The sequence below is a fragment of the Olea europaea genome, chromosome 11 (assembly GCF_002742605.1).
Source record: "Olea europaea var. sylvestris chromosome 11, O_europaea_v1, whole genome shotgun sequence".
NCBI lineage: Eukaryota > Viridiplantae > Streptophyta > Magnoliopsida > Lamiales > Oleaceae > Olea > Olea europaea.
The window spans coordinates 18,187,340-18,200,027 of NC_036247.1; the positions used below are offsets into that span (position 1 = coordinate 18,187,340).

General features: G+C 31.7%; 1 protein-coding gene across 1 annotated transcript; it reads left to right on the top strand.

The window, feature by feature from the left end:
* The first annotated feature begins 9,058 nt into the window (after nt 1–9,058).
* On the top strand, nt 9,059–11,861 carry LOC111403655 (transcription initiation factor TFIID subunit 11-like). Its single transcript, XM_023032241.1, has 5 exons — nt 9,059–9,207; nt 10,286–10,613; nt 11,053–11,140; nt 11,264–11,363; nt 11,542–11,861. Exons 2-5 carry the CDS (start codon nt 10,294–10,296, stop codon nt 11,667–11,669), a joined length of 636 nt encoding a protein of 211 aa, XP_022888009.1. The 5' UTR covers nt 9,059–9,207; nt 10,286–10,293; the 3' UTR covers nt 11,670–11,861.
* The last annotated feature ends 827 nt before the right edge of the window (nt 11,862–12,688 follow it).

Sequence of the window (12,688 nt, forward strand, 5' to 3'; positions counted from 1 at the left end):
CATATTCAACTGGAAAATAAACTGATATCCATACCATATTCGTGGTGTCCATAACTGTAATTCAAGATAAAAAGTTCATCAAATTTCAAAAATTGTACAGTACTGATAACGAATGCAAGTCGTTACGGATTGCAGAAAATGACATGTAAGTCGTTATGTACAGACGAAAATTAAATGTATGTTTTACAGCAGACCAATAAAAAAAATAGCCAAACATACTTTTGTAAACTTACATTTTACTCTAAATGATACAAATGATGGGTAATGAGAAAAGGGTTTGGAAGTAACCCATATCAAAACTATAATCTAATGATAAAATTAATTCAAAATCATTGTTCACAAATAAAAATTATAAACATATATACAACAACATGAAGAAATTATTCAAAAAAAATGGACAAAGAAACTAACCCTAAAATTGAAAATTACAACACCCCCTTCTTCGCCAAATGCCCAACAATAATATTACAAGATTTTATTACTCACTTCAACCAAATGAGTGTTCAAGGAAAAGGGAATGTAGAGTTTATGGTTTCATTAAATAGAGAAAAATGATGATGACAAAGAAAGGAATTACATACCTCTACAGTCGATTTTTTAAGAACAAATGGAAGATAGGTAGAACTTAATTGGAGTCAAATGGGAATTAGGGTAGCAATGTCTTTTTTTGTATGTAAGGTCATTTTAGTCATTTATAAATTATATTTTTCATTTTTCATATCTTTAGACCTTCTACCCAAAAAATTTAGTTTGTGGATTTTTTAAAATAATATTTTGTTTGACTAGGCTTTTTAAATGAAAGCCCCGAAAGGAAGCCCATATCAATTCAACCTTTTTTTTTAGTCCTTGTTGGAGTCATTTTACCGAGGTTTTGCATAAAAAAAAAAAAGTAAATAAATAAATATAATACCTTGTTTGACCCACATTATTTCAAAAAAAATAAAATAAAATAAATACATTCTTAAACAATGATTTGACGTCATTTCAATAACATATATTTTTAATAAAATAATATTATACATAAATCCAAACATTTATTTATTTTTTAACCACACATTTCCTATCAATATACTATTCAAAAATAGATTTTTATGAAAATAACGTGGCTCAAACAATGGCTAAATAAATAAATAAAAGTTAATTATTTCAATGGTCACTGAACTTAGGTTCATGTCTTTAATTGGTCATTGAAGTTTAAAACATCTAGTTTTGATCACTGAATTTAGGTCTATGTCTTCGATTGTTCACTAAAATTTAAAATTTCGAGTTTTGGCCACAGAATTTTTAAAAATGTTGTACATTATTCAATATAAACTCGATATTTTTCAAAGTTCAACATTTATGCTAGTGATAAACATACAATATTTTTCAAAATTCAGTGGCCAAAGCTCGTTTTAAACTTTGATGGGTAATTGAAGACATGGACCTAAATTCGGTGATCAAAATTCAAAATTTCAAACTTCAGTGACCAATTAGAGATATGAGTCTAAGTTCAGCGACCATTGAAACAATTAATTAGTGTGGAAAAGGTATTTTGGAATGGTGATTTTTTTGAAAAACCTGTGATTAAAAAAGAAAAAAAAATTAGACTTACGTGTAATATTATTTAATTGGAGAATGAATTATTAAAAACAAGAAGAAAAAAAATGCATTTTTGATAAAATTGAGCCCAAACAAAGGCTTAATCTGAGAAAATCCCCTCTCCACTCTTTAACCCTAATTGCAACAATGGGGAAGGATCTTCTTAAACCAAAATTAGACCTCATTTGTCCACCTTTACTCAATGAAAACTAATTTTGAAATAATGAATTTTTGGAAAGTATATGATTAAAAAATAGGAAAAATTTTAAGTTTACGTTCAAAATATTTTATTGTAAGAATGTATGAATGAAAATGAGTTTGAAAAAAAACATCAAATAATAATAGACAAGCAGGGACTTAAAACGGCCAAGATTCTGTCTTCCTCCATATTATTATTACTTGCACACATTCTATCAACCATGAATTTTATTCTTTTTTTTTTTTTGGGAAATTGCAAAGGAGGTAAATAACCCCAAACTTTTGTTTCTTGGTAATTAGTTTTCTACCTACGATCAAGTTTTGTAGGCCAAAAAAATAGAAGTGGCCAAAATCCAATACATTAATTGTCACACTTGATGTCATAGCTCACGCCCTTCTTCAATGACTTATATTGTGAATTGAGGAACTTGGATATGATTAGTCCTAGTCTTTGTGGTGAAGTTATTTGGCTCATGTTTGACAGTCATTATTTGAAAATTCTTTTTTATATACTTATTTTTAACTACACATTCACATAATAAAATATTTTGTACGTAAAATATTTCATATGGATGGTTTAGAAGTTCAATGCATATCATAATGTTATACTAATTTATTTAGCTTCATAAAATGATAAGAATATAGCAAAAAAATAATTGAGGACTTAAGTATGAAAATGAGCAAAGATTATAAATGTTTATTGCAATTATAATATTGCGTAGTTAATAAAAAATTTAATGGAAATATAATTACCCTACTATTTGATATTCCATTATTATCTAAATTTAGGTATCACGAGGATTCATATGTAACTACCAATTAAAACAACTTTTAAATGAGGGTAAATATAACATAAAATAAAATTTTATCAAATTATATTGTAACATTCTGAATGCATTAATTTATTACATTAAATATATTATTCAGTTGTTATGATATGTTTGAAACAACCACATGAATCAACCATTTAGAAAAGGGATTATGGATATTATTTTTTAAAATTGACTAATTCAACCGAGGGAATTATTTAAGTCATATTTTTATAATAAAAGCTTTTATTAAAAATTAATATGATATTAAAAATATTATTTTAGGGAATGATTGTCAAATGGAAAAGAAAATAATTTTTTAATTTCTTGTTAAATAAATTGAAATAATTAATTATTAACACAACTAAAATTAAATAAGGATATATTTGGTGTATAGCTAAATATGTAAGGAATTAATGTTATTAATTAGTTATTAATCAAATTAAAATTAAAGAAGGGTATATTAGGTATAGTAAAATATGTAAGGCTAAATAGGGTATTCAAAATTTCTCCACAATCCTCTTTTTTAATATATTGTAGATTAGTCCTAGTTTTTTTGTGAATTTATTTAGCCCATGTTTGACGGTCGTTATTTGAAAACTATTTTTTATATATTCATTTTCAATTACACATTTACATAATAAAATATTTTATATATGAAATCAATTTTTCTTTCCCACCTTTTAATTGCACATTATCCTTAAATTCATTTGTGAAAATATTATCTTTCTTAAATAATGACCATCAAACAGAGGCTTGATCTATAAATATGAGCCACTGTAAACATCAATTTTGAAGGATAATAAAATTTAATAATTTTTTTTGATAATTCAAGTGTCCGAGTTTCGCCCAACTAATCTTGAGGAGTGATGACCTTTTCCCATGATTCGCCACTCAGGTAAATTCAGATGCGGTCACATCTTATACACATTTGGATCGGACATTCGGAATGTGATTTTCTTCCTTGTGAACCTCCCTTTACGACGTATGAACAAGACATTTGGAGGGATGACAAAGAGCAACATAACCTAATTTTAATTGTATTGTAATGCGTCAGTAAGCGATAAAAATCTATGTATTTATTAATATTTTAGTCCCGCTTCTTTTACAATTCAATGAATCCTATCCAATTGCCAAGTTGATGGAATTCCCTGGTGTCAATTATAGGTTTAATTATGACCTAGTCCTCCTTTTCTTTTAAAGATTCAAAATACCCTCGATTTTGATCTTTCAATCTTTATCATACATTTAATTAACATCTTTTGAACAAGAAAACTCTATTTATTATTATATATACTTTTTAAAAAATAATCATTTACATTTGTAATAATTTATGTTATCCTAAATTGTTGTTTATGATAAAAAAAAAAATTAATGATGTTTTTCAAGTATGTGTACAGTACCGTATATGTTGCCCTAGCCCCTCTCTACCTCTAATTAAATTTTTTTTTTCAAACTCATTTTCAACCATAAATTTTATGGAACTCACAATTTTTATCAAATTTTATTAAAATCTACTAAAATTTGATTTTTAATCATACCAAACACGAGTGCGATCTGCAATTCGTGAAAAACAAGATTTTAATGAAAAATTAAAATATGAACTTTGAATGATGAGAATATATATATATATATATATATATATATTTTATTTTATTTTATTAAGCCCATGTTTGAGCTCCATTATTACTAGATTTTTGAGAAAAATATACTTTTGTAATTAGTGATTTTTAAAAGAATACATGATTAAAAAAGAAGAGAATGATTTGGATTTACATGTAACATTATTTTATTGAATAATGTATGACTGAAAAGAATATAGAAAAAAAAATATAATATCAAATTAATGGAGCCAAGAGAAATGCTAAGATTTTTTTGAAGAAAATATAGCCCTTATTTGAGCCCCATTTTTGCCAAGAAAATATATTTTTGAATAGTGTTGTAACGCTCCGACCCCTAGTGGACTGGAACGCTACTTACTTCACTTAACTTAACCGGTGGTTTAGTAACAAGTGTATACGTTTTAGCGGAAGCTTACATCTTGGGATAATAATTTAAATAACAATACTTCAAATACTTTAAACAAAAATACTGAATCATTTTTCAAACAACAAAATGTAATTTATTTGAAGAAAACATAACTTGTTCTCTCATTTTGCGTTATTCAAAACTCAAAAAAAATAACATTGGAAAATATTTCATAAAAATAAATCCAAATCACTTATTCACCGGATTTTCATGGGCTCGTTGCATCACTCTCCATCTTCTCCTCCATCCATGCCCGAAGTAGAATTCCTTCAATCTGTAGAGATGAGATTAAACCCGTGAGTTGAAAAACTCAATAGATGTCATAGGTGCATTCGTGATCAAATTATTTCAAAACATTAACTTTATAACTTTTCATACATGCCGTACCTGGAGGCACCATTTGACATACGAACATTTCTTCAACATAGAGGGGTATGCCGTACCGAAATACCATTTGACATACAACCATTAACATAGATGGATATGCCGTACTGGAGTACCATTTGACATACAAACATTAACATGAATAGAAACTTATAATTTAACACGATTAAACACATTGCACCTCTACCTACCTTGATTGATGCTTTTGAAACTTTGAAAATTTGGATTGAAAACTTCGATGAAACTTGGACGTTGAAAGAAATGCACTCTTTGGATGTTTGAAAACCGTTGAGAATTGATGCTTGAAAACACTTCTTAAACTTTTAGAAAAAATAGTTTTCCTCCCTCTCTTTTTCTCTCTTGGAAACTCTTTTTTTAGTATGTAAAAGCTCTTGCTTTTGGTGTGAGAAAAAATGAGTGAAATGAGGTCTCTATTTATAGGTAAATATTCCATAACTTAAAGCAAATGAAGGATCAAATTTCATTTAAGAGAGAAAATATGGGTGTCATTTAAGTTTGAAGTTAAATGCTTCAATTTAGTGGGGTTTTTATTGCCAAAAACGTGGGTGGCCCTTTGAGAAAATAATTGATGAAAATAAATATTTAAATTCTAGAGAAAAACGAGAATTTTCATTTCAGGCAGTTTCGGTCGACCGATTGTAGTCCGGTTGACACTGCACAGTTTTCAATATTTCTATCATAACTTCTTCTCCCAATATCCGATTGAGGTAATTCAAAGTGCGTTGGAAAGCTAACTCAAAGAGCTACAATTTTTATTTAGATATCATTTTCTAAATCGAATGTTTCCTATGTCGAAACTGGGTTTCAAATGAGACTAAAAATCTGAAGTATACTTTAGTCATCCAATATTCATGTCTTAGTGTCACTAAGGTGTTTAGAATAATTTGGGGTTCTACAAGTGTAATGATGTGAAATGTGTAATTAAAAATAAGGAAAATTTTTAGATTTTTATGTAATATTATTTTATTGAAGAATGTGTGGCTGAAATGATATCAAAACAATGTTTAAGAATGTATTTTTTCCAAAAAAAAAAAAAAAAAAAAAAGAGCTCAAACAAGGGCATAGTAATGTTGAGTGAAAATTACAGCCTGACAGTTTTAAGCTTCACATTTCAAAATTAAAATTTAAAAATTTTATTTTCAAAAATCGGAAGCTAATTAAAATTTTAAATGTTAACAATTATATTACAAAATTAAATATACATATTCATCCCACCTAATCCATACCCAACAACCCACACCAAAACCCTTATCAGCTTCTCTCTCTATTTTCTCTCTATCCCCACCTTATCTCATTGAACAATGCCGCTGAAAAACATCACGAGAAGACGTTGTCGTCAATGAGAAGACGTTGAGCGATGATGTTAGAGTCACGCACAGTGGCATTGTAATGCCACGATCGATTGGATCCAATTTTGAATGTGCATGATGATGTCACTACGGATATAGTCGATGAGATCTAGTCCGGATTATGCCGTAGTGCTACAGTCGATTGGATCTTATTTTGAATGTGTGTGATGATGTCGCTATAGCTATCGTCAATGGTACCTAATTTTCGATAGTGTTGCAATGCTCTCAATCGATGGGATTTGGTGAGGTGGAAGTGGTTTGTGGTTGAGGTGGTGGTGGTCGTCGTTGTGGTTGAGGTGAAAATAGTGATAGTTTTGGTGTGGGTGTTTGTTTTGTTTGAAATGATGGGGATGATGGCGTTGCTATCGATTGTCATGAGGAGGTGGTGGTAATTCTAGCGATAGTGGTGTTGGCAGTGATTGTATTGGAGGTGATTGTTGTGAGTAATCACAAATGATGGTAATGATAGTCATAAATTATTTGGTTGGTTGTGATCAATAAGTTAGTTAATGTGACCAATTAAATAGATAATTTGTAACAAATAAATATCGTGTAAACTAAAACTTTGTTAAGTTGTGACTAATAATCAAATAATTTGTAAGCTGCAGAAATAATTTGTGATCCATTAATTTAATATTTTGTGACCAATAAATAATAGTAAGCAATAACTTGTGATCAATAAATAATATGTAATCTAGAAGATTGAGTTGTGGCTTATAATTTTTTGAATTGTGATCGAATAAATAAATTTTAATTTATAAATTTTTTAAATTTATGATCGTAAAATTATTTGTGACCTGTAAAGTTCTTAACTCGTGATCGAAAAATAATTTGTGATAAATTAATTCGATAATTTGTGACCAAATACCATAGAATTGTGATCTTAATATATTTAATTAGTAAAATATATATTTAATTAATAAAATATATTTTTAATTAAATATTTCATAAATTAAATTAATTTATATATGATTTTTGAATTTTTAAACCTTATTTTTTAATTTTGAAATGAATCATACTTAACTTTTTTATATGAAGTTTTCCCTATTTTTGATGTTATCCTATTTCCTAAATACTATCACCTCAACCGACATCTCTGTGGGCTAATAAAGTTATGTTTTTGGCTATTTGCCTTGTTTATTTGTTGGAAAAAAGTCAAAACTCGTGTATATACTATATAGTTTTCACAAATTCAAAAGTCTGGCGTATAGTTTAAAAATTTAAAATTCGAGTATATATATAATTAATTAAAAATATTTATTAAATAAATATAATAAAATTATAATTATACAATTAATGATCACAAATTCAAAATTATAGATCACAATTTATTTATTGATAACATATTATCAAATTAATCACAAATTATTTTAAAATCACAAATCAAAAATTTTATAGGTCACATTTTCTTTCAAGGTGACAAATTAAAAATTTTATGGATCACAATTTATTTGTTAATCAAATATTTTCAAATATGTTGATTACAAATTATATTACAGTCACAAGTTACCAAATTTTAAGGTTACGATTTAATACTTGGTCACAAATAACCAAATAATTGGCCACATACACCAGATGGCATGTCACACACCACGTCGCCAACAGTACAACTACGGCCACCGCCACTTGTTACCACCATTGCTAGCATCACACCACAATCGCCATTAGCATCGCCATTACAATCGTCAGCACCACCATCAACGCATTAACCTACACCACCACAAAAAAATCGTCACCAGATCACATTGCCCTCACTATCACCGCCAACAGCTCTACCACCACAAACATCGTCACTGCATTTTGCTCTAACAAGCCACCCACCACCTCCACCTCCAATCAACGATCGTACTACCGCTGTCTGCTAAAATCACCATCTCTCCCAATATTAGCACACCATAGCCACCACCCCACAAACAAAATCATCAAGTACCCCACCGCCTCCACCTCCATAACCTCTCTCCGACATCTACCACGGCTCCATATCATTCATTTCAAAGAAATCAAACTCTAAAAAAAAGAACATAACTATGTCACTATGCACGAAGGAAAAAATAGATCTCATCTTTGCTTGCTAGCGATAGTCACGCGCGAAACAACAAAACCCCTAACACGGAGAAGAGCCATAGCCGCTCGCAGCGTTTATGTTGCCACGAAGCGGCGACGCCTAACATGAAGGAGCACGCTGCTGTGACGTGAAGATTGGTCAGAGTGGGCGCGCAATGAAGAACCATTGGAGTGGGTGTCCTGTGAAGATGGAGGTGGGGATAGAGATTGTCGATGTGGGGTGGGGAAAGAAACCGTCATTGTGAGCTCGACAGTGGTCTTTGGTAGTGGGTGCGACAGCGTCGGAGTTGCGAGTTAGGTGGAGAGAGTAAGAGGTGAGAAGATGGAGAGATGAATTTTAGGGTTTGGGATTAAGTTGGATTGAGATGAAGTTGTATAAATTTTATGCCCCATTTGGCCCTATTTTGTATAAATGGAAATGAGTAGAATAATGTTTTTTGTGAAAAATGAGTGGCTGAAAAAGAAGAAATTTTTTTCTATTTATATGTAATATTATTTTATAGAAGATTGTGTAGTTGAAAATAAAAAAAAATGTAATGTAATGAAAATTAACGACGTCCAAATGGTTGTATATTATTATTATTACTAATATAACATCTTGCAAAGTCTTCTCTAGTGTACTTTTCCCAAGGCGGTTTCAATGTTATGACCCAACAGTAAAACCTCACTATTGCCACTCAAACAGCCGTCGGGAAACTTGAGACTTGAGAGACCCACTGCTCCTGCGAATCCAACAGCTACTGGGCGCTTTTTTAAACGGCTGTAGGGTACAGGTAATTCCCCTTATTCTTTTATTTTCCATAGTCTAATCTTCTTCTCGCCTGCTCTTGGATTTTCCATTTTTTCCCTTTTATCCGGGTCTTGGTTCTTTCTTCCTATCTTTCTTTTAATTTTTCTTCTGCAGTTGTATTTACTTGCTTTTGGTTGCTTCTTTTCTTTTTTCCTTTTTGCTTTTATCGTCTCGTTTTTTTCCTGCGTTGTTTTCTTGTATTTGGGAAGCCCTCTTTTCCTTTTAATACAAGCTTATGCAATGTTAATGTTGATTCTTGATCTGGTTTTTCTGCTGCAATGTATACATTCTCTAATTATTTCTCAATTACTGTTGAGGAAATTGTTTTGTGTTGAGGTGTGGTCTAAGCCCCAAAGTGCCTAAATTAGGCTTGTGCCTGGCCTCAATGAGGCAATATGCCAATTGGACGGCCATTGCTGAATTAGCTGTCACTGCTTCCCTTGGTCCAGATTGGATGGGTCGTTATGCTATTGCATAAAAATTGCGGTGCATGAAAAATGTTGACATTTACTTATGCTGTCGTTGAAAACTCGAAATTATCATTTTCCACTAGGATATTACTTTTGATAAACCAAATTGATGCCGCCCATGCTTAGAGCTTTTTCCCTAATTCCAGAAAGTCAAGCCTCATTCTCGGGGAGCTTACCGAGCTATGGATGTCAAGCCAGCCAAAACCTCTAAGTTTTGGGTTTTAGAGTCTGGATTCTTTCGGAAGCTCCATCATTGCCAAGATTCTTAGCACTGTTGATGATTCCATCTAAAATACAATAGGGACAGCTGTTTCCTGCTGCTTCTTTCGTATAGGAAGTTAGCATTACTTAATTACCAGAGAAACTCTATCTCTACGGGCAAACGGACTTATCTCTTTTGAACTACATGTCAAGTGATGTTAGTATCATAATAGGGAGTAAACGAATCTTATCCTAGCAGAATATATTTGAAATTTGTGCGTCATACCCTCTATTTTACCTAAACTGTACCTGTCAGTGTCACTCTTATGCAAAATATATGCTTTCACTTCTTGATTTGAATAATTGTCTATTGATGATGTTGGTTGGTAGATTTCCAAATGAAGAAATCCAAGGATCCTTTTGAAATTGCATTTGTGGAGCAAGATGAATCACCCCCTGAATCACCCACTAGCCCTGATGAGACTGAGGCAAAAACTCCAGGTGCCCTCACTCTGGATGTTGGTGATGATGATGACATCGGTAATGATCTTCGTCATAGAGACCCTTCAACATCTGCACCTACTTCAAACCCCATTGGGACTACTGGCCCTACTGGAAAGTCCAAAGAAGAAGATGAGGAAGAAGAAGAAGAGAACATGGATGTTGAGCTGGGCAAGTTCCCTTCTAGTGGCGATCCCGATAAAACAGCCATTATGCAGTGAGTTAACTGGTTCATTTCATTTTTCCCAATTCTTTCTGGATGAATTGTTATTTCGCATACGTAATGTCAGTATCAAACTGATGTCATGATATCATTGATTTCTTGGTCCGTGAAATTTCATTAAGAATAGAATGACATTGCATTAGTTCTCAAAATAACAAGAATTATAGCAGTCACCTCAGTGGTGTTTTATCTAATTGAAGAGAGAATCAAAACGAAAATGAAGAATATAGAAATGAAACTTTTTATGACTGAGTCAATCTATATTCAAGATTTATTTGTGTTTCCATTGATCTGGTAAATCAAAATGTGAAGGTTTACGGGTTTTATCTTGTAAATATATAACTTGACCTTCACTTCTTTAGTTCTCATTTTAAAATTTACATTTCTCTTTTTGTTCGTTCTAAAGTTCATAACAACTCATTTTCTTTTCCAGGAATATTCTTTCTCAATTTACGGAGAAGCAGATGAGTAGATATGAATCATTTCGTAGATCTGGATTTCAGAAATCAAACATGAAACGGGTAGGCATCACCTCATTCTTGTGCTCTATGCTCAGCGGTCCCCCCGTTCCTCGTTCTCCGGCTTGTATTGCATGAAGTAGCAAACGGCCATTGTTGCAATCTTTTACCGTGTTCTAATTGCAGTTATTGACAAGCATAACTGGAAGTGCCAAAATTTCTATGCCTACGACAATCGTGGTATCTGGAATAGCAAAAATGTTCGTTGGGGAGCTTGTTGAAACAGGTATGCTGATTTAGTATTCGGTAGTAGTTATAAGCTTAAATTTTTTTTCTCTATTCATTTTTAGGTTTGAGAGATTCTATTGCTAATGGTGAACAGAAAGCTTTATATGTCCTATGTGTCATACTCTGAAATAAAAAATACAACAATATGACTGTAATGAAGCTCTACAATTTTGCAGCCAGAATAGTGATGGCAGAGAGAAGGGAGTCTGGGCCAATCAGGCCGTGCCACATCAGAGAAGCGTATAGAAGACTAAAACTTGAAGGTAAGATTCCAAAAAGATCAGTGCCAAGGCTTTTCCGCTAAAAGAATCTGGTAGTAACTTGCAGTATTCCATGGTGTACTCTTACCGAACTTCAAGATCCGTCATCTTTTCCTGGTAAATATGACCTTAACAGTTCGGCAAGGATGCTTGTATTTGCACATAAATATTTGCTCCATGGCTTGCCCAGATCATAAAAAATTGCACAGGAGTTCAATAATGAATGAATTTCAACATTTCAGGACTAAAATGGAAAGTTTATAAATGATTTTGTACAAGTTGAAACAAACTCGCACAGATCATAATCCAGATGAAGAAAATGTTACAATGTTGACACTACAAACCATGCTTTGATAGCATTTTAGCCATCAACAACTCCCCATAATAGAGTATTATATTTTGGGTAACTGAAGAAACATGAAAATATTTATTTATTTGTCCAACACCAGGCTAGTTATCAATGATCATAAAGAGTAATCTGATACTCATTTTACATCAGTTTAATGTCAAAGAAAAATCCTTATCCTTAAAGAGGGGTTAGATATCTACTTCCAAATCATTATATAGCATGAGATTGAGAAGTTGAAAGGATGGCTAGGTCGGATTTCTAGTTAAAATATCCACTTGAAAAGAATATCCCTGATTTAAAAAGTTACCCAATTATTCAAACTCCGAGCTTTCCTTCAGTATAAATGCTCATTTATTTGCTTCGATCTCCATTAGTATAATACTTTGAACAAACGGTAGAAGTTGTACGGTGATCTAAACAAACAATTCAAGAATTTCGACACTAGTAATAACAGAACATCAAAAATCCTTCTTTTCACATAAATATGAAACTTGGACTTCGACAACTAATGTTATGTACAGAAATACTTGTCGTGCACTTGGGCTCAACGTAAGCTAGAAAAAGGGCCACGTATTTTTAATATTCGAGCCTCGATCGTTGACACACAGTCGAAGCAAAAAATGCCTTGACCACCGATGCACACTAATTAACGAAATGCATAGAACTCTTTTAACACTGGTTTGGATGGAAACCTTAGTTCGAATTTTGACAAAA

Bases quoted from the DNA above. Each gene is read 5' to 3' on its own strand.
- LOC111403655 (XM_023032241.1), top strand. From the start codon at position 10,294: ATGAAGAAATCCAAGGATCCTTTTGAAATTGCATTTGTGGAGCAAGAT. The intron at 11,141-11,263 runs GTAGGCATCACC...TTCTAATTGCAG, and splicing joins AGAAATCAAACATGAAACGG to TTATTGACAAGCATAACTGG. The intron at 11,364-11,541 runs GTATGCTGATTT...ACAATTTTGCAG, and splicing joins TGGGGAGCTTGTTGAAACAG to CCAGAATAGTGATGGCAGAG.